Raw genomic sequence first — 25,270 nt, 5'->3', positions numbered from 1 at the left:
ATAAATATTTGTAACATTAACACAAACATTCCATTAATGGATTAACGTTAAGAAAATACCAAATTTAATGACATTTTGTCTTTCGTATAAATCAGAAAAATAGTCAAACTTTTTTTTTGCTTTGACTAATCAAAATCAATAGAAATTTGTGTCAATGCTCTCATTCTTTATAATGTTTACCCTTTTTGTTGCACCTTATTACACCCTATAGCTTAATATATGTTTAGCTTACACAAACACTTCGACTTAATTTTTGGCAGCAAAAGCGTTAGATATAAGAAAATGTTAAATAACAACTCCAATTCTCATCATTAACATAAACATAGATACAAAGGCACAAAGACTTCACATAACATAATACGATTTCAGGAGAATGCACTCCGATGCACTCTTTTCTATGTTGCTTTTTTACCCCTCCAGATTCAAAAACAAAAAAAAAAAAAAAGGAAATTTTGTAATCTAGTTTCCTATCCATACAAATAGAAGAATGTGTGAGTTTAGATAGTAGTTATGCAAAGAAATTATATTGATGACGTCAGATTCTTTCCTATTCATCCTACCCACCCATCCAAATTGCCAGCCTCACTAAAAGCTCACGAAAAGAGTATAAGGGGTAGCGCAGGTTTGACACATACAAAACACTGGACTGAATGCATAAAGCAAGGGCGTATAGATGTTTACTTCTAGGAGGGGTGATTCATGCCGAGAAAACAATTATGAAAATAATTCATAATAATAATAATCTTTTAAGCTAGGATTACACAATCAACAGAGAATCTGTCAACGCGTTGACTCTTTTGACTGATATAGGGCAGATATAACTGTCATCCAAGAAATTAGATGACAAGTGCCAGGGAAGAGCAAATTGAAAACCCATATGATATATACTACGTCGAATTGAAAAGCTTACAATTTTGCTTCTATAATGCTTTACAGAAGCAGCAATTGCTTCTGTAAAGCTTTATATAATCAAAATTGTTTGTCGGGTGGGTACATTTGGATTTTTCACTTTAAGAATGTCCTCAATTTTAACTGCTTTAACAAGCGCCTCACCACGATCCTCATAAAGGCTTAATTCGCCAATATAAGCCTGATGAGTGCGTCCACCAAACGGAAAAGAAAGACGATACCAACAAAGATAGTATCTACGAGGTCCTTGAAAAAACCTAGAGAAAGACCTCGTCTAAAGTAGCGCACGCAAGTGTAAGGGAAACTTAATATACTTGGCGTGCGAAACTGAAAGCAGCGTTCGTTGCGTTGATAGAGTGAATATAATGTTTTTGGTGACATGACCGCCGATCATGTAATCCTAACTTTATTCGTATAAGTTTTAAATTCTTGTGGGGGACCCCATGGCCATCCCTCCCCCCATATACGCTATTGGCATTGACGTTATTCGAGTGTGTGTCCATGCAGGCACGTGTCACTCACACTCATACATATTTGTAACCAACAAAACAATGCACTATTTTCTTCTCATAAGCTTTAAATAAAGCTAAAGGGAAACGACAACGACGTCATTGTGTGAAAAAAACTCAAATAGTAGATATGTCGAAATATACATAACATAATCTAAAATATGCATTTAAGACTGAGACTAGAACTATAACAACAATAAAAAACAGGAGCTTAATATATTCTCAAACAAAAAGAGGCTTTCAAGAAAATATTTATATATATATTGAAGACTTGCTACAGTAGAGTCCTGAGAATCAGAGATAATTCCAAATTTGTAAAAGAAATTGGGGTCTTAAAAATATAAAACGAATACAGAGTGTTTCGTGGACTATACTTTGAAGAATACAAGTACAGTCGACTCCCTGTAAGTCGAACTTTTACCCGACTCGAAAATCGGTTCGAGTTAGAGGGATTTATTTAATATTTTTTCTTCAAAATTGTTCATTAAAAATGGTGAAAAAGTTCGACTTAGAGGGAAGTTCGACTTAGAGGGAGTCGACTGTATTTTTCTTTTAAAAAATTGACTTATGGTAGATTTTATTGAAAATCGGGATTTTTGTCTGTCCTTGACAAGTGATTTAAATTCTATAAGAGGTCACCAGGAGGTTTAGGGTGTGATTGGAACTTTTGATAAGCCAGTTGACATTTTTAGAGTTTTACTACTTCCTCACTTGCTTTAAATTTATTTTTGTCTCAGCTGGCCCCTACCACACTTTATTTCGAAGCGCCAAAATGTAACAGGTTTTATAGCAGTTTCTATTTGAGAATTGGGATTCTTCTACTTCTTAAACAAAATAATTTATGGACACTCTGGTGTATGCGTACTTTTTTTTTTTAATTTTCATTTAATGATGATGTTTGACATTAATTCAATAATATCTTAAGAAAATTAGTCTAAGTTTTTCCAAAGAGAATAACATCTTTTTGGGAAATTCGAATCTGATATCAGAAAAGTTCAAACACATCATGTTTTTGAGGTATTTTTTTTTTTGTCAATTTATCAGAAACGGGATCTAATTGAAAGATTTTGCGGTTTAATTTTATTAAAAAAATACCTTTTTCCAAATTAAACATTTATTCCAAATTCGTTTATCGGTTTTTGAGATGCTTAAACAAAATAATTTATGGACACTCTGGTGTATGCGTAATTTTTTTTTTTTTTTTGTTAATTTTTCTTAACTTACGAATTTTTTAAAAAGTTATATATAACATTAATGCATTCTTCGTTAAGTTTTTATATTTTTAGGGTTGAAGGCATTGCTCAAAACAAATTATTCAATAAGGAAGGAACTTTATTTAATCCCTAACTGTAAACCCTATATGTATATAGTAAAAAAAAAGCTTTTCTTCTGCAAAATATTTCCGCTTCTGAAAACAAATTGATAACCTAACCACCCTCCAAAATATCAAATACCGGACTAAGACCATCAGTCAAAGAGAGCGAGTATAAAATTCTCATAAAAAAACTATTTATATGTGTGCAGTGCACCCTTAAGAGATAATATTCCTAAATAACAAAAAAAAAAAAAATAACAAAAATTCATATTGCTAAGGGACGGCGGCATATCGAACACAAAATTATATCGAGTGTAAAATAAAACATAACGAAAAAAAAAAAAAAAAAAACGTATCCGTACAATTCTGAGAGCTTAATATGAGCATTGGATAGAGCTATACAACTCTCTCTCAATATATATAAATAGTGTGTGTTGTTGGAAGAAAAAAAAATGGATAAATGAAATTGGGGAAAAGCAAAAGACCTTCCGCAAAATATTCTTCCTTCTTATTTCAGTTTGGGTTTAAGTGTTGAATTGTGTGTACTGTTTTTGAAAAACGAATTCCAACGACAAAAATTATTATAACATAATAATAATATAAAAAAAAAAAACATCAACGAGTACATTATAAGTTTTATTCAAAAAACCTATAAAAATTGTGCGTGATATATGGTTTTTTTATAAATTAATTATATTTAAAAAAAAAACACAGAAAGGAAAAAAAAAAAAACTTAAAAATCAGTTTTCGAAAAATTTCTTGTTGTGCGACAAAACTTTGTGTTTTATGATAGCTAAATAGGCTATACGTAGTTTTAAGTAAATTTATGTTATTTTTTTTTTTCTTTTACTGGAAATAGACAAATAACCTTCACCTTCTCTGTTATTTCGTTCCTTCGAAACATAAAAACCTTGAAAAGAGTAGTTTATGAATCATCCAATAGAAGGCATCCGCTTCTTGATTGCCGCATAGTAATCACTAACTTAAAATCGGGATAACACCAAAAACAAAGACTAACAGAAAAAAAACCACTCCATTCAATGTATTTTTGTGTCTTTTGAAAATTTAGTGTGTTACTTTTATTTTCAACAAAAAAAAAAAAAACCTTATTTTTTCTGTTTTCTTTCTTTCAATTACATGAGAGCTTAAAACGAGGATGAATGTCTTTTGAAAAAAAGGTTTTGTTTCCGTCGCACATAACATTAGCTCAGAAGTGGGATAAGCTTGTGAAAATTGTTACAAGCATTCCGGGTCAACAGTTCAGTTAAGCACAGGGACAGTCATAGAATGTTTAAGTTTTTTTTTTTCATTTGCTACCAACATTCTGATAAAATGCAGTTACATCACTATTTCGTTGGTTGTAAGACTTAATCCAAAGGATATTCTAAGAAAAAGGACTTTTTTTTAGCAAAATTAAATTCCATTTTACAGTTCAAAAAGACTACTCTTTATTGTTTATTAAGTATCCTTTATTTGATACTAGGACTAAATTGTAGCATTTGAGCTTCTTCCTTTTACCAAACTTTATCAATAAATGAAGAAAAATGTAACTAAGCAAACATTTTCTTATAGAAATTTACTAAGTTGATATTGGTATTTTGAAACTGCTTTTTTTTTTTTGTGAAAAGAACATTTTAAGCTTTTGCTTTTTGATGTCAAAAACTGTTATTTTGAAAAAACTATTGCAGTTATCAAAATTGGATTAACTTTATTTAATCTTATCTTCCTGAAAGAATTACATAATAAATAATTTTTGGATTTCTCATCCCGGTGAACTTTACGGGTTGGGTCAAGATGACCCATATTAAAAACAAATGTGATTTCAATATAAAACAGACAAAATATGGCCATTATACCATTTAATTGGTAATTTATAAAATATTCTGCGTAAAAAAAAATCATAAGAATTTTAAAAGTTAAAATTTACAGTGGGTGTTTTTTTTTTAAATGCAATATGTTCAGAGTAGATAAAAATACATCAATCAATGTTAAAAAAAAAACTTACATAAAACATCATTAAATTAAAGTTGAAACAACTAAACAACTAAACAAATAACTAACAATTAAACTTCTATAGAGCCTCTTAGGAGGCTACAGTACCATTTGTAAAGCCTTATAGAAACAAAATCATTAGTCGGGAGTTTGTCCCAGTAATTTTCAACAGTGAGTTGGCCTAATGGCATGACATTTGCCTATAGTAACCTCAGTGTAAGAGGATCGGTTCTCAGTGGCTGTCACTTCTATTTTTTGATGTGTTGTTAAAAACAAAGTTAAAAACATCTCTCGAAATAAAACGTGTCTTTCAAGATACTTTAATTTTAACATTCCAAAAAGTTGTTAAATCAAATTTATTTTTATTGAGTTTAAATTTAAAAGGAATAACAAAATTGAAATGACAAATCATCAAAACATTCGTATTATCTCTTTTGTCTACGTTTTTTATTCACGCAAAGTTAAATTTTTTCCACTTGTTTTTGAGTGGACTGAGTTGTGTTTTACATTCATAGACTTATTTTATTGAATCAGGTTAAAAGTAACCTTTTTCCATTAAATGCAGAAGTAGTCCGAAATTTTTTATGAATAACAAGAAAAGTCACAGTTATAAAAGATCTAGGAATATATAAGATTTCATAAATTCACGAAAAGTTTTTAGTTCAAGTTGATATTATTTGCATTGCAAGCCTCAAAGTCAAAAATTTGTGATGCTTGACGAAAATCTTATTCAATCTTATTCTTTATAATAATAAAATGTGTGTGTTTTATAGATTTTTTTTTCTGTTAAAAATGTTGTTATTTCCCATGTAAATTCTAGATCCGACCGTTACCTTGTCGTTTCATAACAATTATTAAATGATGTGAACGAATTTACTGTACATTTATTTTGTAGTTTTCGTTTCCTATCGCCCCGCTTCTATCTGAAGCACGTATCTGAGACCCAATTTTATTTCAGTTCTTAGAAGAAATAATAGTTTTCCCCAAAACATATGATTTGGACAAATAAAAAGCCTTAACTATACATTTGCCCAAAAAGTGAACATTTTCAAATTTGTATTGTAATGATGTTTCCCACATTTTGAACACTTTTTCACAAACAAATTATACTCCTTAAACCAGTTATACTCTTCCTAAGCATATTAGAGTTATATTTTAACTGAAAATAAAATTATTTAAAAAATGCATTGTTCGTTCAGAAACTGGGTTTAATTACTGGGTGGTACAACGTACAAAAATATAGCGGTAATTTGTTAGAAAGGGTGGACAAGAAGGTGGTACACAAATGTATTGAGATTTTTAAGTTCTTTTTGACCATTTATGTGCAAAATATGTTGAATTTAACATAATATATTTTCAGTTTTTTTCCATTTTTCTGTGTATTTATACTATATACTCGTATACATAATTTAGACACATAAATTAAAAAATGCATCACCTCTCCACTTTACAAAGCAAGTTAACTTTTTTTTTTACGTAAATTTGCTAAAAGAAGATAACATGTTATGCCTTATCTGCTTATCCATAAAATAGTCAAAGTACAAATATGTACCTGTACTTCTTAAAAAAAAAAAAACTGAACAAAATGGCAAATTTTAGCTGAGATTTTTTTCTCCGTTTTTGAATCTAGCTGAATCTGTGCTCAAAACCGGCTAAGATTCACAAATAACTTTTAGCTTGTCTAAATTTTTGTTTGATGATTTGTATGCGAGCTAAAATTTCGCTCGATCTTTGTACCTACTAGGTTTTGGAACGAAAAAAAAAAAATCCTACTTATTGTGAATAAGCTTAATCTTTCACTGCCATTTGTATTAATTTAATTTATTGTATGCAAAAAGTTTCCAAATATATTGCGAAATCGCCAGAAAATTTTCGTTTTGAGTGCGTTCCGCCAAAACAAACAATTAAAATACCAGCCTTTAAGAAGGTTTAAATAAGACCTATTAAGATATATAGTTGAACAAAAAATTGAAAATGAGAAATCTCTCCACCAAACAATTTTGCTTGTTTAAGGTCTTACAGAGGCTTCTGTTGCTTCTGTAAAGCTTTAAAGAAACAGAATCGTTAATTTAGACATTATCATTTTCTCCATTATTTCTATTCAACTGCAACTGGTAAGGCAAGTATCTAAAAAACTACCTACTATAATTCATACTATAACATTTAAATCAAAATGTCCTTCTATTTCTAAATGATACGAAAATAAAAATAAAAAAAAATTAGTGAAAGTTTACCTTGAATATACAGTAGCGAGCAAAAAAAATGCAAACAATAAAAATATTTGCATATTTTTGCTCGTCTAAAAACGCGTATTTAGGTAGATTTTTGACCAAATAACGGTTTTGGAGTAAAATATTCCACAAAATCACTCTATTTAGCGAAAATAAAACAGTTTCAATATGCCAAATTTGGTAACTTAGTTCTTTTTCAAAACTCTTCAAACCTCTTTCTTTTGCATTTTTTTTGCTCGCTACTGTACCTACCTACGAGTCAAAATTAAGATATCTTTTCAATCATAGATATAGGTGATTCAAGTATTGCACATATTCTAGTCTACATGAAAGCATGTAACCCACTTTCAAAAAAATGTCCTTACGTTTTCAATATTAGTTAGATACATATCTTCATACAATAACCAACAACAACAACAACATGTGTGTGACATAATAGCCTGACCGACTCATTAAAAAAAAAAAAACAAAAAAAAAAAAAACATAGAACTGCTCTACAACTATGTACTTGTATATGCTTTAACTATGTTAATAAATCTAAACTAGGATTTGTATAGGTAGTTCTTTGTAAGGCAGAAAACCCTCTCAAACTCTATAATTAGAACAAACACAAATTAAACATTGCCTTTTCTTCTGCAACACACAAAAGTGTGGTGGTTATTGCTGAAACTGAATACAATTCAATCATTTAACTTCAAATAAAACCCCCTATCGTAAGCCAATAAAATCGAACAAAGCTTGCATGCATCTTCTATAGAGCTCACTGTGTGCCACTTTTAAAATTCTAATGTGACTCAATCGACATCTAATAAAATAAGTGTCAGAGGTTAAGAATAATACAAAAAAAAAAAACAAGAAAGAAAAAACTAAGGGTGGCTTCAATATGCTGAGTATGGTGACTAGTAAGTCCTTGGAATGAAAAAAAGATACCTCTCTTTCTTTCATTGCGCGGGTGAACCCTATAACCACCATATAAAGCTCCTAAAAGAAATGGTTCACAAACTTTTCAACTAGCGAGACAATATGTGCATCTCTTTCTTCATCTTTGTATGATACTTTGCAGTATGATACATGCAGCAACATTAATATTATCATATCCCAACAACAAAAACAAGCGCCGGCGCTTCCATATTCCCATCATAAGCGCTAATAACAGTGAGCCCCATTGCGCAGGTTCAACCCCTTTTTCTTTATAATTTTAAATGTGTCCCCTTTAGTTGGGTTATTTCCTCCTTTTTCGTTTGTTGTTGTTTGCCTTCGATTTTTAACTAGTGTCAGATATATCTCTGCTAGCTGCTGGCCTAGTGGTGTGCTTAACAGCAGAAAGGACGACGACGTGCTTCAACTTGGGAAAGAGGGCTTACGTAAACATTTATATGAAAAAACAAAAAAAAATATTAAAAAAAAAGAAATAATAAAGTGTGTGATTGAAAAATAATATAATTTAGTAAATTTATTTAAATATTTTATAAACAATTTTAATGTTATTAAAAAAGTTATTTTTCTTTTAGCCTTTAACCTTTAACTTAGTTAAAATAAATATTTTATCAAAGCAGACAAAAAAAAATCAACCAACACTAAAAAATATAGTGCAGTTTCTATAGTAAACACAAAAAAAAATAAATTTATTAAATAAAAATAAATTTCAGAAGACTTACAAAATAATTACCAACATTATTGCATAATCCTATCTGTGGTGAAAAAAAAAAAAAATAATTTTATTTTTATTTTCAATTTAAGTTGATTATAGTGATATTTGAAATAAGAAAATAAAAATATTATTTTTAACACAGTGATTAAATTTTAAGAAAAAAAAAAAAACAAATTCTTAAAACTATTATAAAATAAGTGAACCAAAAAGAAAATTTTAAGAAAAAAACAAAAACAACAAAAAAAAAAGAAACACAACTTCTTCTAAGCCATGTCACCTATTGTTCAAAGAATTCTTATCTTACTTGGGATCGTTTTCTGCCTTCAATTGCAAGGTATGTTATTATTTTTAAATTTAAACAATATTTAGTACTATATAAAAAAAAAAAAAAAATCCGCTTAAATATATTTGTTTGCTTTATTGTGTAATAATTTTGTGCCTTTGTGCTAAGGAAGTTTGGTTATATCGATGTTCGTCTTTTTACGTAACCTCTAAAGAAGAGGATGAGAATGTGTGTGTGATTCGTAGTCTTATTTTTATTTTTATTTTTTTTTTTTTTTTCTTATATTTGAACACCCATCAGAACACCCTGTCTTCAAGAAGAAGTTGAAGAAGCTTTTATATTAATTTTGGTTTGATAATAATCAAGGAAGGTGATTTAGTTATGAAAGTGATGTCTCGCATTTTTTTTTTTTTATTTTCGTGCGTGTTTGTCATTTTGTTTTTTTTTTTTTTTTTTCCCATAAAAAATCACAAAGAGAAATATTAAGTTCAAAATTAGCACAAATCGATATGTTTGGATGTTTTGACACAATTTACGCGAGAGTGATGGGTTTCCGTAGATACTCCGAGTCGAGCTGCTCGTTACCATTGGCAACAACAAAAAAAAAAAAACATAGACAAGTTGAGTTTTACATAATTCGTTTGCAGGAAAGGTTGTATGGCTTTTTACTTATGTACAACATACCTTTAAAGGTGCTTTAGAAATTAAAAAAAAAGGCACACCAGTAGAACATGACATTACAATGATATGGAGAATGTGAAAAGTGGGTTCGCTATTCCGCTTGTCTATCTGTCAGTCCGGCTATCTCTAAGTGTATAGCAATCTGCAGGAGGGGTTTTAGTGATCCAAAGAAAGTATATGCTTATTTTGTTCAAAAACGAATTTCGATAATTGTATAAGTACCTTCAGTTAAAAGATATTTAATCGTTGCTAATTTTAGCTCCTTCGGATTTTATTTGTTTATAGCTTATGTTAAACAATGCTAACGCACCCTAGAAATAGAATATTATATCAAATCTGGTTTCTACTTTGCATACACTTTGTGTGATAAGTAGATCTAGTACTAGATTTCTATACTCATGAAAAGTCTTCCACTTCCAAAGGAACGTAGCCTTTATTTATTCATCCTATTGATTGTGTCAGAAAAGTAGAAATTTTAAGGGAGATAAACAAAAAATATTAGTTTACTTTGTATAATAAGTCAATTTCGTTAAAATTTTACATTTTACTAATCTCGACATTGATTCAAAATGACATAACTAGCTATAACTATCTCTAATCTTGGACTTAAAGACAGTTCCTTCATCAAAACCATCTCAACTACATTAGCTCTGTTCTTGAAGGAGGTGCAAAAGTGATTTTCAATGGAGCGCACTTTCAACCAAATCAAGGCAATTCCTTAGCCCTATTAGTAAATGTACTAGATCATCTACTTCATGAGTAGTTTATCACCTCCAATGAAACGAGGCTATTTGACATAAGCTTAGAAACATTAACCCCGTTTTTTTTTGGAGGTGGTAGTTTACTCATGAGTAGATGATCTAGTACATTTATTCCTGCTCTTCTGTCCAAGTAGATGGGAATTGATTAATTTCGTTCAAAGTGAGTTCCATTGTACTCACCTCCAAAAGAAATTTTTTTTAATCCTATCTTTTATCTCAATAAAATGCAAGTTAAAATAAAAATAAGTGAAGCTTTAGTAAAGTTCCAAGTAAAAGCTTTCAAAAATAAATGCAAAAAAAAAAAAATTATTTTGAATGATATGAACTTTTTGCAAGTTGAATATAATAAAATGCTTTAATTGAGAGTTTAGAAATTTAAGGCAACTTAAAACTTAAATTTCATGGAGCTTGAAGATTTTTTTGGACTTAAATTGAATTTATTGGTAAGGTCTAGAGCAGTGACGTGGCGTGTAAGGAGGGGTAACGGGGACACGAGCTCCAGGCGGCACTCTGCTATGGGTGGAAATTTGGAGGTGGATTTTATTTTAAGCAGTAAAACCCACTTGAGAGAAACCAGCTTAAGAGAAAAACTTGGACACATTTATGAAAGACAGAATCTTCAGCAAACATGGTGATGTACGATGAGGAATTCTAATTCCTTGTTGTATGAGATTTTTTTTGGTATCCTAAAATTAGTTTAAAATTAAAAAGTAACTGGCCTTTAGTTAAAGACTAATTTTAGCTCACAATTTCCGGAAAATCTACTCTATTGCCATAATTATTAATAATTGCATATACCAGAGGCTCATTTGATAATAAACATTCCCATTAGATCTACAATTATATTTTAGATTATTTTTCTTTTCATTATAAATATAAACAGTGATTTCACGTTTTATTTTAATTGAACGACGAATTAAAATCATCGATTTTTATCGCTAATTTAAATACTAATGTATAAGACAAATTATACTTTTTAATTCTCTAACTGAATAAGAACAGATTTTAGATCTAAAACTGCAAAATCTATGGAGTAATTCAAGTTGTAATTACGGAAACGTGATAATTTGAAAAAAAAAAAGAATTTATATTGCATTAACCCAGTGCTATATTTGACACAGATCTCCAATTTTTTATTAGAACTTACTCATGCATGATGTGTTTTTATATTATAATGTAGGTATAAATCCCGTATGCTTGATGATACTTTGACATGTGTATAAGCCTTTACACACACAAAATTGCAATCTACAAAACTTTGATACTCCTAATGAAAAAAAAAAAAAACATCTTCAATCAAATTGAAATACAAATCAAGTATGCAATTTAATTTTTACTTGCGATATAGGTACTATAGGGCAAGTTTAGGATTCGTAAAAAAAATCGAACTCGAGATAACAATTTTACATGACATTACGATGATGGAGAATGCCAAAAAAGTGGGTCCGGCAATTCTGTCTGTCTGTCTGTCTGTCTGTCCGTCCGTCTGTCTCTATCTGGAGCTGCAGCCTAAATGAGTGAAGTGATTTTCTTCAAACTTGGTAGTTAGCAGTTTTTGGTGATTCCCTAGAGGGGAAATTGAAAATTTTTTTGTATGACCAAAACTAACGGTACCTGCCATATAACGGAAATAGAAAAGTTAATTTTTTTCAAAAACGGCTCTAACGATTTTGATTAAAATTTTTGTGTGTAATACTACACATAAGGGACAACTTTTTAAATAAAAAAAATATTTTTTGTACCGTTATTAACGGTACCTGTCATAGAACGGTTTTTTTCGTTTCTGAATATCTCGTACAAAATTAACCCGATTTAAATGAAATTTCTTCAAAATATCGAATTTTAAATTTCTTGAATAAAAAGCTTTAACATTATAGTTACTTTAAGCATAAGAGCAAGTACGTGCGACCCCAGTCGTGCAATTTATTTTTCATTACGATGCATTTTTAGAAAAATATTTTCAAAATCGTTTTTAAAAAATCTTTTTTCTTATAAATGATTTTTTGAAGAAAAAGTTATAAAATAAAAATTTTAAGCAATTATTAATCAACACTTGAAACCCATATTTCAAATATATTCAATGTTCCCTTTTCGAAAATTTGATTTAAAAAAAATCAATTTTTTTTAAATCCAAAAATCAATTTTTTTTTTGTACTGACACGATTAAACGCTTTTGTATAAAAAATCATTGATAACGAATAAGTAGTTTGGGAGAAAATCAGATTAAAAAAAAACGTTTTTTGGCAGATTTTCAAAAAAGAAAATATTCATTAAAAGATGGAACTTGTTTAAAAACAAACATATGACTTTTTTTTTAAAAAACCGTTATTTTTGAATAAACAAAAGATAATTTCAAAAACCCTTCTGAAGTCCCAAAAAAAAAAACGCTACAAACGAAATTTTATGTTAATCAATCCATACGTTTATGCTGTAGCTCCTTGTATAGACAGACAGATAGACTGAAAAACTCAAAGACAGACTTTTTTGCATTTTCTGTCATCGTAATGTCAAATCTGATTGATAAATTTTTTGAAGCTTTGGAGAGTACGCTGCCGCCAATTGGAGTGATATTTATTGATAAGGTTCCAACATGACAACTGGAAACCAATTTAAAAGGGGGTCAAAATGGTGTATACGTAACTTTTTTTTTAAAAACAATTACAGACAAAGAGTAAGTTAATTTTTCTTTTTGACGTAATAACGTCTTATTAATCGATAAGCGATAGGCTGTATGCACAAAAAAGCGTGACTCATGCTCACGATCAACCTGAAATTTAATTTGAATCATTTACTACTTGATAGTTGTAAATCGCAATAAGGGTGTAGCTATGTTTGATTCAATTTCAGCTGCAATTGCTAATTTCGCCATCAAGCTAAGAGAAAAAGCATTTTATTTTTTCCTATAAATTCTCAGAAAAGAAAAATGAGTTTTCTTTTTTTCTTTTGTTAAATAGCAGTTTTTCTTAATAGTTCTTACAATATTTTATTTTTGAAAATTTCTTAAAAGATCCATATCAATAGAAAATTTAAATAGACAAAAACTAGAAAAGTATAAATGAATGTCGAAATTGTCTAGCTTTACAAAAACAAACATGTCTTTTTAAATTATCCAAAGATTTATTAGAAAAGTGTCTTGTATTTTGTTGCCAGCAATCATCAGACTGCACATAGAAAATTTAAAATTTCGAGTTTTCAAAGAAATTATTCTCAAAGAAAGCATTTTATTTTTGTCTCAAATTTCCATAAAAATAACGATTATGTAAAAACATGTTTTGACTAATTGGATTTGAAGTTCTGAGGTAACTTAGTTTAACTAGTATGTATTTTACTTAGCATTCAAAAACAAAATAAAAACCGACGAAAAACTTTAAAATCAGTTTTGCAAGGCAGGAGAAAAAAACAGTTTATGTCAGTACCCATTTTGGCTGTAAACAAGTAAAATTATCAATACAATTGACAAAACATTTTTTATTGTCAATTTGAAAATGTTTTCACTCTTTAAATTGAACTGACACATGCATATAAATACAAAATCATAATACATTTGTTTTTATTTGAAATTAACGTAACCACCATCACATTCATATTAAATAATTTACCATGCATTAAAATAACGAATAATTAAGTAATTGAACGTAAAATTTGTTTTTGTTCTTTTTATAACTTTTGATTTCAATTTATCACCCTTAACCTTTGCATATGAACATTTAAATTTATGTTAATGTTCTTATATTAACAATATAATTTTTTTGGCAGCTATTTCGAAATGCATTTACGCTGTTTGCTGACGCGCATTGAGAACCAATTTTAGAATATTTTTGTTTTGCATCATTGAAAGCAAAAGTTCAAAAATTGATTGCCGTTTATGAGAATATTTTTAATTTTAACTCAAAAAAAAAAAAATTCTTTCTTTTTTCTTATTTTTGTATTTTTCTTCAGAATCTACTGCACTTATTTGCTATGATTGCAACAGCGAATACGATCCACGTTGTGGCGATCCATTCGAGCCATACTCAATAGGTGAAGTAAACTGTAGTAAACAAGAACCCCTTGAGCATCTTAAGGACAAATATAAGCCATCTTTGTGCCGTAAAACAACACAAAAAAGTGAGTATTAAATTTATGAATTTTTTTTATATTTGGGCATATAGAGTTGGGAAATATATTTAGTTCAAAAAAGATTATTTCGAATGCAAACAAAATATCGAAGGGACTCAATCTGTTCGGAAAAAAATTTACAAGTATTTCAATACTAAATGTTTTCCATAATAGGGGAGAGTGGGGCAAAAAGTAACACTTTTTACAAAAACCTACAAATTTGAAAATAAGTCAAACAAACCTAAAAAGTCAAAAAGTTACCTAAATACCCATGTTTTAGATGGTTGCACCAAGAACTAAAAATAAGAGATATAATACCTTTATTTTTTACATAATTTTTTTTTTAATAATAAAAAATGCATGAAAAAAAGCAATGAAAAAAAGTGGAGCAAATGTATGCTTTATGAATTCAAGTGGTGGTTAAAAAATGTGTTTGCGATTCTAAATTAAATGAAAATTTAATTTCAAACTTTCAAAACAGAAAAATCTGAGTTGGAGAACAGAACAAGGTCCGGACTCTAGTATTTATTTAAAAAAATGTTACAACTTGCCCCAGCGTGAAATTTAACGCAGAAAAGCAATTTAAAAAAAATCCTGTTACTTTAAACCTCATTCTCCCCTGTATAGAAAAACCTGATTTCATTGGTTGGATGGAAGACTATTACTCGTATTGCGATTGTCAATTGATATTTGATAAACAATGAAATTTTGTGTTTTAAACCCAAATTTATGGGAAAAGTTGTCAACTTTTTAATGGAATTCTCAATTGCATTTCAATTAATATCGGAGAATGATATCCGTTTTCAAAACTTTGCTGAATAATTTTTATCAAAAATCAATTAATGATTGTAAATCGCAATAAGGGTGCATAATATTGGTATCGTGCAGAAAAATTTCTATGTATTCAGGGTTTGCTTTATTTAAATATAAAAATATTTATTTTTTAACAAAAATTATAAAACTAATCTTGTTATATTTTCTTGTTTTTTTTTTTTTTTTTTATTTATTTTTTAATCCACAGTCTATGGCAAAATTCGTATTGTCCGTGGTTGCGGCTATATTCCAGACGATCGTGACGACCACGAATGTAATAAACGATTAGGTACCCATGATGTACAAGCTATTTATTGTGCTTGTACAACTGATTTGTGCAATAATGCTCAATCACTCTTAAACTCTAATAGGTACTCTCTGTTACGTCCACTGCCCTTAATATTTATTACAGCTTTATTAGCTGTTGTTACGAGTCATTTCAATTTGTTTCAAAATTCTTCATAAATTCATTATACAAAAAAGAAAAGAATTTTTTTTGTAGACTACAGACAAAAGATATATATATAAATATATATATATTCTTATATATATATATGTGTATATATATATATAAAAAAAATAAATTTTAAAAATTATTAAAAAAGAAAAAGAAGAACAAAGAACGTAAAACTGCTTAATAGAAATATAAACGTAGATATACATACCATATATATCAAAAACAAAAAAAAAAAATAATATAAAAAATAAAAAATATCAAACTTCAAGGAAGAACTAAAATTAAAAAAAAAAAAAAAAACATCATCATTAAAAATATTATTCTTATAGGTTTTATAATCAATTTTATTATAGTTAAAAAAAAAAAAAAAATCAGTTGGTTTTAAATTTGTCTTGTGTTTTTGTTTTGTTTATTTTTGTTTCTGTTTATTAATTTAACTAAAACTGACAATAAAAAAAAAATTAAAAAAAAAATACAAAATTATAAACTAAAAAATTAAATTGAATAGAAACATATTTTACAAAATAAATCATTACACAAGAAACCTTAAGTACTTTTATTTAATTTCAAAAACAAAAAAGAAAAGATTATGCTTATTTTTAATGTTGTTGTTGTTTCTTTTGTAAAGATATTACTTTAAACATATTACGCTCTGCAAAAAAACGAAAATATAATTAAATGTTCAACCTTATAAAAAAAATAAAAAATACAAAAAAATTCACCAGTCATCACTTTGTCCACTTTTTATTATTATTCGAGTACAGACAAAACAAAGAATTATAAATAAATGTATTCAACACACAGAATTAGTTTTCCTTTTAAATTAAAATTAAAAAAAAAAGAAAATTAGTAAAAATAAGAGCAAACATTAAAATAAAAATAAAAAAAAAAATTAGTATTAAAAATTAAAATAACTAAAATGCTAAGATCTTATAGCAAAAATACAATTTTAACTATTTCGCGCTCTCATTAATCATATTTTGCTTATAAAAAGAAATCAAAAAAAAATTAAGAAAATAAATGAATTCCTGAGCGCGAATCCTAAAAAAAAAAACAAAAAAACAAAAAAATAGATAGAATGATATTTAACTAGAAAATGCCTGCTACCCATTTAACAAAAAAAAAAAATTCAATTCCATTATGAAAGAAAAAGAAAATAAACTAGTGTAAAGCAAAAGATAAATTATAATAAAACAGATTTACAAAATGGAAAAATATTATTTAGTTGCGTTAGAATTATCCAACAAACTAAATTGAGGCTAGTGTGACATATTGTTATCTGTTAAAGATAGAATATATTTTTGATTTTTTTTTTTGTTGAAATAAAATAATATAAAGATGTTATTGGAGGCAGAGAAAGTTATTATAAAATGTTATTCATAAGAATACTATATATTTTAATTAAATAGCTGCAGCGGCTGACCTGGCAGTAGCTCAGCCTTTTTGCATTGCATTCTCACATGAAATGTTGAGAATTTTTTATTGTAAAAGTTTAACGATTCCGATAAATATTGATTTTAACAAAATTAACGTCAAAATCGAGCTACTGTATTTTTTTTTTAAATAAATATTAAACTTAATTTAGAAAAAAAAATTAAATTCAAATTTTTATTAATTTTCTTTCAATAAATACTAAAATTGCACTTGGCAACCATATCTATCTATTCCCACCAATTTGTTGTTGTTTTCTTGGCTGTAGCAGCTTCAACTGTCAACAAAAAAGCCTCACTAAAAATCTTTCTCTGCCACAAATTGTTGAAAGTGTTTTTCTTTTTTTATTTATTTTGACTTAATTTTCCTATTCTTGACATTATTGTGGGAAGGGAGGGGGATTTATGTGTTAATTGGTCATTGTTATGAATAGTACCTACTTATATATATATAATATATATTTATATACTGTTGTGAAATAAATAATGGATTTGTTACACTGTAAACGTGAATTTTTAAAAATTACACTTAAAAAAAAAAAAATAAACGAATTAAAATTATTTGTTGTTAAAACTGTAACAGAGCAAAAAAAAAAAAAAACACATTGTTAATTGTTGTTATCTTAGAGTCAAGTTTTTATTTTTATGTACAATTTTTTTTTTGTTTTTATTAATGAGTAAGTAATAAAAAAAATAAAATGCCATATCATATCAGGAAGTAAACAAAACAAACAAATTTATGCTTATTAGGTGACATTCGCCCAAATTTGTTAAAAAATGAAAAAATATTTAAAGCAATGAAAGTCGTTTTCAGAGAGGATCGAGCTACAATTTTTGTCATAGCGACTTTGACATTTGTGATTTCAAAAAGTTTTAGCCATATAATGCCGTTTTCAAAACAAAAATTGAGTGATGTTTTTTGTGCTACATACCTTGAGTTTAAAATAGCAAAAACATCAAACTTGATATTATAATAATAATAAAAAGAAAACAAAAAAAAAAAAAAACTATTGCGCTCTTTAAAATAAATGACTTTTTTTTATAATTCATTTCTATGCGCTAACCTATCGGTATACAAATTGTATTCCTAAGTTTACTAATCGAACTAAAAAAAAAAAACAGATGTTATATCATTTAAACAAAAAAGTATTAAAATGTTAAATTGAAATTAAAAATAGAAATAAAATTAAAAATAGGAAATACATTTTAAGTAGACATATTATATAATTTTTTGAATCTCAAGCTTTTTAAAAACCAAAATTCATATCCAGATGGTAGGTATTAATTGATGTGTTAATTTATTGTTTTTTTTCTTTAAATTTAGACTTGAATTTAAAAATACTATCGTTAATTATTTAATTAGTAAATTTAAATTTTAACTTTAACTTAAAAAGAAAAGATTAAAAAAAGAACGTTAGTTTATTTTCTTGATTTAAAACAATTAAATGAAAATAAAAAAAGGCACTTTTGCAGCGTGTGAACATATTACTTGTAACGGGTGTGACAACAGTTATTGTTTAATTAAGTGAATTAAAAATGTATAAGCATCAATTAGCCGCGTTCCTTTGAAGTGGAGATGGTTTGTAGGTCTAGTACTAAAGTCAACCTCTTGTTGTACTAAATTTCTATTCATGACTAGTGTAACACCTTTAAAGGAACACGGCTATTGTGAATAAATGTAATAGATTTCAGAAAAATACTATTTTAGATGTCACAACTCTAAAATATTTTAACCAAACTAACAATTTTTGCATCTATAAAGCTTTATAGAAGCAAAATTGTTAGTTAGGAATGATTAAATAAAACAATTTAAAAAATCAAAACTGAATTGCATTTTATGTCACATTGGTTATTTGAATTTTGAAAAAGCATAAATTTCCCTCTATCATATGAGCACGTTGCAATTTTGTATTCTTATTCTAAATCAAAAATTTACTTATTTTATAAATCAACAAAAATAAAAAAAAAAAAAAAATACATATTAGGTTTTCGTTTAACAAAAAGCAACAACAACGATACATAAAAACAAAAAAATAAAATTGTTTTAATTATGAATTATAAGTATATTAAAAAAAAAAAAAAAAAACAAATATGCTGTCATCATCTTTAAATCTTAAATCTATGTTTTCCGTTACAATCTTCAAACAAAGAGTCAAAATACAAAAATAAAATGTTTTCAATTTTAATTCAACAAAGCTAGTTTTTTGTTTCATTTCAATTCCATGTTTAAATAAAGAAGAATATCAATATATATATTTTCTATGAATTTATGCCAAATGGATCAGAAATCAGAATTTCGAATAAATAGAGATACCATAAAAATGAATGGCATAAAGATTCTTATAATTCTCCTATCAACAAGGTCAATTTCGACTTAAGTCTTAGGACACTTGATTCTTTTTGCTTGCATGTGGTTTTGAATTCATTCTTCGTAATTGCCGTTATGTTATTTGAGCCAAAAGTAAACTCATTTTCTGACTTTCATTAATTTTTAAATAAGGTATGTTTTGAACAGAATACACACATTTGGAGAAAGAGCTATCAGTTTTTTTAACAATCTACAACAACTATAAATTGGTAATTGACAGATATTAAATTTCGATATCTTATTATCTTCTTAACTTACAAAAATTTTGAAAACAGAGAATGATACCAACTCAAATTGGAATCTAATTAAAAATTTGGTTTTTTCAAATATTTCAGTACTTATCAATTAATAGTTGTTGATCACAAAACGGGTGAATAACTGAGTTTAAGTTGTTTAGCTACTCGGTCAAAATGTTTTGTATGTGAACCAGATTTTTGTTTATTAACGATTTAAAAAAGTATTTTTTTACGAATTGGATGTTTTTTGATAAAGCTATATCTACAGTGCAGTAAATTTTACAAACAAAAAAACTCAGCATTTACATGTGGTATTTTGAAAACGATAAGCCCCGAAATTACCAGTTTAGTCACTTTTAAAACAACTAGACCTAGTTTTGGCAGTTCAAAACTTCAAATCCTGGTTGGGCTCACTTTTAGTCCTGTTAATATAAAAAACATACAAATAAAGCCTGGCGACTGAACAACATATTTGCCTGAGCGGGACAGAGGACCCAATATGATTTTGAGAACCTGCGAAACGGTCCTGCTAAGTTACTGTAATTATTAATAACAAATTACAAAAGAGTTAAAACATTTTTTTTTACCTTAATGTAAACGCATATTTGTTGTAATCCAATGATTTGTTTCCTTAATTTAAGAACTATTTTCAAATTCAAAACTACGAGTTTTTAAAATGCATTTTTGAGGCATCGAAAATCCAGAATTCGGATTGGGTTGACAAATCTAGGCTTAGCCATTTTCTGCTTTTAAGCTTTACACAAATACACATGCATATTATTCCCCTGGACAGCAGATAAGTTTGATTCTCTGTTAAAAAATTCAATATTTTGAATTTGAGCTCCTCCAAGACAAACTTAACCAAAATATAACTTGGAAAGTTTAACTATAAAATGTTGGCTATTTTAGTTATAAACTCAACAAGTAAAATTTTTAAAACTGAAATTTTAATCTGGTACACAAGTGATTTGAAAACTCAAATTATATTTGATTTTTCTGTTATTATTTTATTTTCAAATATCTTCAACCAAAAATTTTATGAACTCAAAATTTATAGAAAACAAAAAAACATAATCACCAGAGTTGTGCTATATAGATTTATATTTATCAACATATATATTTATATATATATATATTGTATAAATAAATATGTTAGAAAAAATTGTTAAATTTTGAAAAAAAAAAAAACAAATAAAATAAATTGGACTATACACGCTAGCAATACTCATTGAATAATTAAACAAAAAAAAAAAAAACCAACAAAAAGTAAAATAAATAGGTAAATTTAGTTTATTAGGTTAAATCGTAATAAAATACAAAAAAAATATTAAAAAAAAAAACATCAGATGTGTGTATATAACTTAGCAATTCGAGCTAGAAAAAAATAGATGGACAGATTTATTCACATTATATAAATGTATATAAATAAAAATTATAATAATAAAACCAATTGAGCTTCTTTAAATGTTAATGAAAAAAAAAAAACAAAAAAGTGTAGTTAAATAATTAAAAAAAAAAATCAATTTGAAAAAAAACAGAATATTAAAGAAACCCCTAATAATATAAATTAATAAAACTGATGCAATAAATGAGTAATAGAAATAAATCTCCATAATAAATAAAATTAAAGAAAAAATAAAACTCCATTAAGAACAAAAGTTTAACTATAATAAATCAAAAACATAAATAAAAAAAATGAATTATTTTTCGAGATCACCTTTAAACAAAAAAAATATTCTAAAGTATATGAAAAAATACATCAAAGTTGCTATGTAAATTAAAGTAGATAATATAATTAAATATAATATTTAAGAAAAAACAAAAATTAAATTCCTTATTTATTGCAATTTTCCAACCTGCATGTCTTTGAGAATATGAAATGCTTCAGAATAATTTAACCTTCCTTATAACAGAACTTATCGAAATAGAGATTCTACCTTGTCAAAGACCACACGTGCATTCAATCTTATATTTTTTTTAAAGTTTGAACTAGTCTAGTTTTCAAAGGTTTTTCAAATCAAAAAATACTCAACATGAATTCATCAAGAAAAAGGACCATTTCCGAATTCACTTATCTTAACAAGGTTAAATTATCGACTTTGTATGCGATGGAAGGCAATGTGTTGAGCTTCTTTTGTATTATTAGAGCAATGATTCTTCAAAAGTTAAACGAAAAAATTAAATTTTTGTCAGAATTTTGTCAATATATAAGTTCTTTTGGAATGTGATCTTGTTTTCATAAAATATTTTTGATGACGATAATAATAATTTGATCTTTTTTTTTCACTTCCCATATATTTCGCAAATGGAAATTTTGAAAAACGACAAATTTGAGTAATAATTGCGTAGAATAACACTTTAACCTAAAAAGTCACCAACAAATTCTACGCCAAATAGCTCGTTTGTCCGCCATCAACCAAACAAAATCTAATAAAAAATACAATCTCATTAAGAATTATTGGAAAATGTTATTAAATTTTCATAAAAAATTAATCAATTGCAAAATAGGTGAGAGTGAGGTGAGTTACAAATCTTATATTAATCCAACAAATGCAGAATTTCAACTTAAAACCAATATGAATATCACAAAAATTCCAACCAAATTTAATAGAGCCGATTGAAAATTGGTAATATGCATTCGATGTCTATAGTTCTGCAATTATATACGACTGCCTTTCAGCAAAAACAAAAGAACATAATATACGAAAAAAAACAAAAACAATTGATCGCTAATTTATCTGCACTCCAGTCATGCAGAATTGTTGCTTTCAAAATATATATTTGCTTAATAAAAAAAAAAATTAATGATAAATAAAAAATGAAATAAAATAAAACAATTCATACATTTTTCTTAAATAAAAATAAGACTAAAAATCTTTTAAATTAAAAGAAAAGAAAAAAAAACCTTATAAACCTTTTAAAACTAAACCAGAAATTAAAGTTTAATTGTTGAATTAAAATTTTAACATAAAACAGTATTTTTCTAAAAAAGAAAACAATATATATATTATTTTAAACTGAAAAACAAACTTAAAATAAAAAAAAAAAAGAAAGTAGAACATCATACTAACCACACTCTCTTGGTCTTGATCAATTTTTGAAGAAAAATAAGAATATAAACTTAAATATATAAAATAAAAAAAAAAAACAACAAATATTTCGATCTTCTCTTGTATTTTTGCACCCTTTTCTCTTTTATTTGCTAATTTAAATGAAATATTTAATTGTTCAACCATTTTAAACCACACACAAAAAAAAAAAAACAAAAAACAAGAAAAATAAAATGAACAGATTTTTTCTGCCTTTCTTTAAATAAAATTTAAAAAAAAATATAAATTAAGAATGAAAATTATATTCAAGAAAAAAAAATGATATCTAGTGCCTATTCAAATTTAAATTATATTAAAAGAAAAATATAGTTATATATGGAAATCATAAAAAAAATATTAAAAAAAAAAAAACACTGGGAATTATAAAAAAAATGTATATTTACTTGAAATGGCTTCTAAATAATATAAAACAAACAAAATAATAAGAAATAACACACACATTAACACTGAATACTTTAATTTAATTTTTTTTAACTAATGGCAGTAAAATGACAGAGATTTATTCCTTTAGTTCAAAAAAAAAAAAAATAATAAACAATCTTGTCGATAAGGCATATACAAAACAGAAAAAAAAAACATTAGGAAAAAAACACATAATATTCTGTCTAATAAATTTATGTAATAAAGTATTTGTTTTAAAAGTATTAGAGCATTAAATAAAACAAAAACTAAAAAAAAAAAAAACAAAAAAACTAAAACTACATAAATGAACACAAAAACTATAAACGCAGTATGAGTGTGCTTTAATTGCATTCCAAAAAAAAAAAAATCAACATTAGAAAAAAAAAAATTAAGAAAAATAAATCAGAAATCATCATTATAATAAAATAACAGAGATATCACACTTAATTTATTTGGATTAAAAACAAAAAAAAAAAATAAACAGAAATCATCAGTATGATAAAATAAGAAGAAAACAAACAGAGGTAACACACAGCAAATTAATTTGGAATTCTAAAATATTTGCAAACTTTATTTAAGCAGACATAAATATATTAAAAGAATTAATAAAAAAAAAAAAAACAGAAATATTCATACAATTTGAAGAAAAAAAAAACAAAAAACTGAAAATAAAATTTTAAACCATAGCATTTTTGTCATAGTTTATTAAAAACCGAGAAACAGATGAGAATCTAATAAAATGAAAAAAAAAACTTTAATTTACTTTGTGTTTTATTGTTGATTATTTTTTAGCATTTTCTTTTTATTTAAGAAATAAAAAATGTGAAGGAATTTCTCCATAAAGCAAGCTTTATTCAGAAACCGTCATTATTTTAACAAAAATCATACGGATACGTTTCTGCGAAAATTGGTAAATGGTACCTATAAAACTGGTACCTTCAAAACTCTACAAATAGTTTAAAGTGGATTGACTCATATTTAGTCTGTGCCTGCACTCCCTGAAATAGTTGTATACGTAACTTTTTTTTTTCTTGAAAAAAAAGTTACGTATACACCACGGTGACCCACTTTTTAAATAGTTTTGTTGGATTTAATCTAAAAGCGTATTTAACGCTGCATTCACATTTTTAGTCCTGATGGTCATCGCCTTGTAAACTTATCAATAAATACCACTCCAACAGGCGCGGCGTATTCTCCAAAGCTTCATAAAAAAAAAGTTCAATTGGTTTTTTTTTTTTTTTGGGAAATTTAATTTTTTGAAAACTGTTTTAATGCATGATTTTTTTTTTCCCAAATTCTGATACACAAATTAGTTGGCCAGTAATATTGTTATCTCACAGTGTTGCCACATTCTATTTTTAAGACTTTTCAATTGGAAGTGTAAGGCTTTTAAGGATTGCAATTTTTTGTGTGTTAGAATGAAATCTTTTGGAACGCAATTCAGGTGCAATTTTCTAGGCATATTTGAACTATTGTCACCCCTAGATCCCAGAATGAAAAACAGTACAATAAAATGTCCATACATAAAGAAAGAATTCGTACTTGATAATTTTCTGACTGTTGTCCGTAAAGTAAATTACTATTCATAAAAAGACAAATTACTATTTTCATAATGGTCAAATAGTTTTGATTTTCATTAGGTATTAAAAAACTATCTCGAAATCATGACAACACAGAATATCTATTCCGGATGGAATTCAAAGTGGCAACTAGCAACCATGCGAATTTCATGTTTTTAACAAAAAATCTTTTTTTTTTTTGTTGCTTAACCAACTCACTATGCGGAATATTATCCAAGTCTAAAAGTGACCGGATGGTTACTTTTTTTGACAAGTAGGACCAACCAAATAAAGCAAAAGCACAAAAAAACGACTACGGACCCAACTCTTACTGGCATCAGCTTAAATTAGCTATTGTAAAAATGGCATATGCGAGTGAGCGAAAACACACTGGGATTGTGGCTATATTTGGCATTTTGTGTTTCGTTCAATTTTCGCTAAGCATAATGCCGTTTGTTTTTTTGG

At 27.0% G+C, this 25,270-nt stretch overlaps 1 protein-coding gene across 1 annotated transcript; it reads left to right on the top strand.

The window, feature by feature from the left end:
* The first annotated feature begins 8,775 nt into the window (after positions 1-8,775).
* On the top strand, positions 8,776-21,074 carry LOC129920566 (uncharacterized). The gene is made up of 3 exons (XM_056001914.1): positions 8,776-8,941; positions 14,272-14,439; positions 15,452-21,074. Exons 1-3 carry the CDS (start codon positions 8,878-8,880, stop codon positions 15,706-15,708), a joined length of 489 nt encoding a protein of 162 aa, XP_055857889.1. The 5' UTR covers positions 8,776-8,877; the 3' UTR covers positions 15,709-21,074.
* Positions 21,075-25,270: the final 4,196 nt, after the last annotated feature.

The sequence above is a fragment of the Episyrphus balteatus genome, chromosome X, assembly GCF_945859705.1.
Source record: "Episyrphus balteatus chromosome X, idEpiBalt1.1, whole genome shotgun sequence".
Lineage (NCBI taxonomy): Eukaryota > Metazoa > Arthropoda > Insecta > Diptera > Syrphidae > Episyrphus > Episyrphus balteatus.
This window is presented reverse-complemented; position numbering and strand designations above follow the sequence as displayed.

Coding starts and splice junctions, on each gene's coding strand:
- LOC129920566 (XM_056001914.1), top strand. CDS start 8,878: ATGTCACCTATTGTTCAAAGAATTCTTATCTTACTTGGGATCGTTTTC. Junction 8,942..14,271: donor TTTCTGCCTTCAATTGCAAG/GTATGTTATTAT, acceptor ATTTTTCTTCAG/AATCTACTGCACTTATTTGC. Junction 14,440..15,451: donor CCGTAAAACAACACAAAAAA/GTGAGTATTAAA, acceptor TTTAATCCACAG/TCTATGGCAAAATTCGTATT.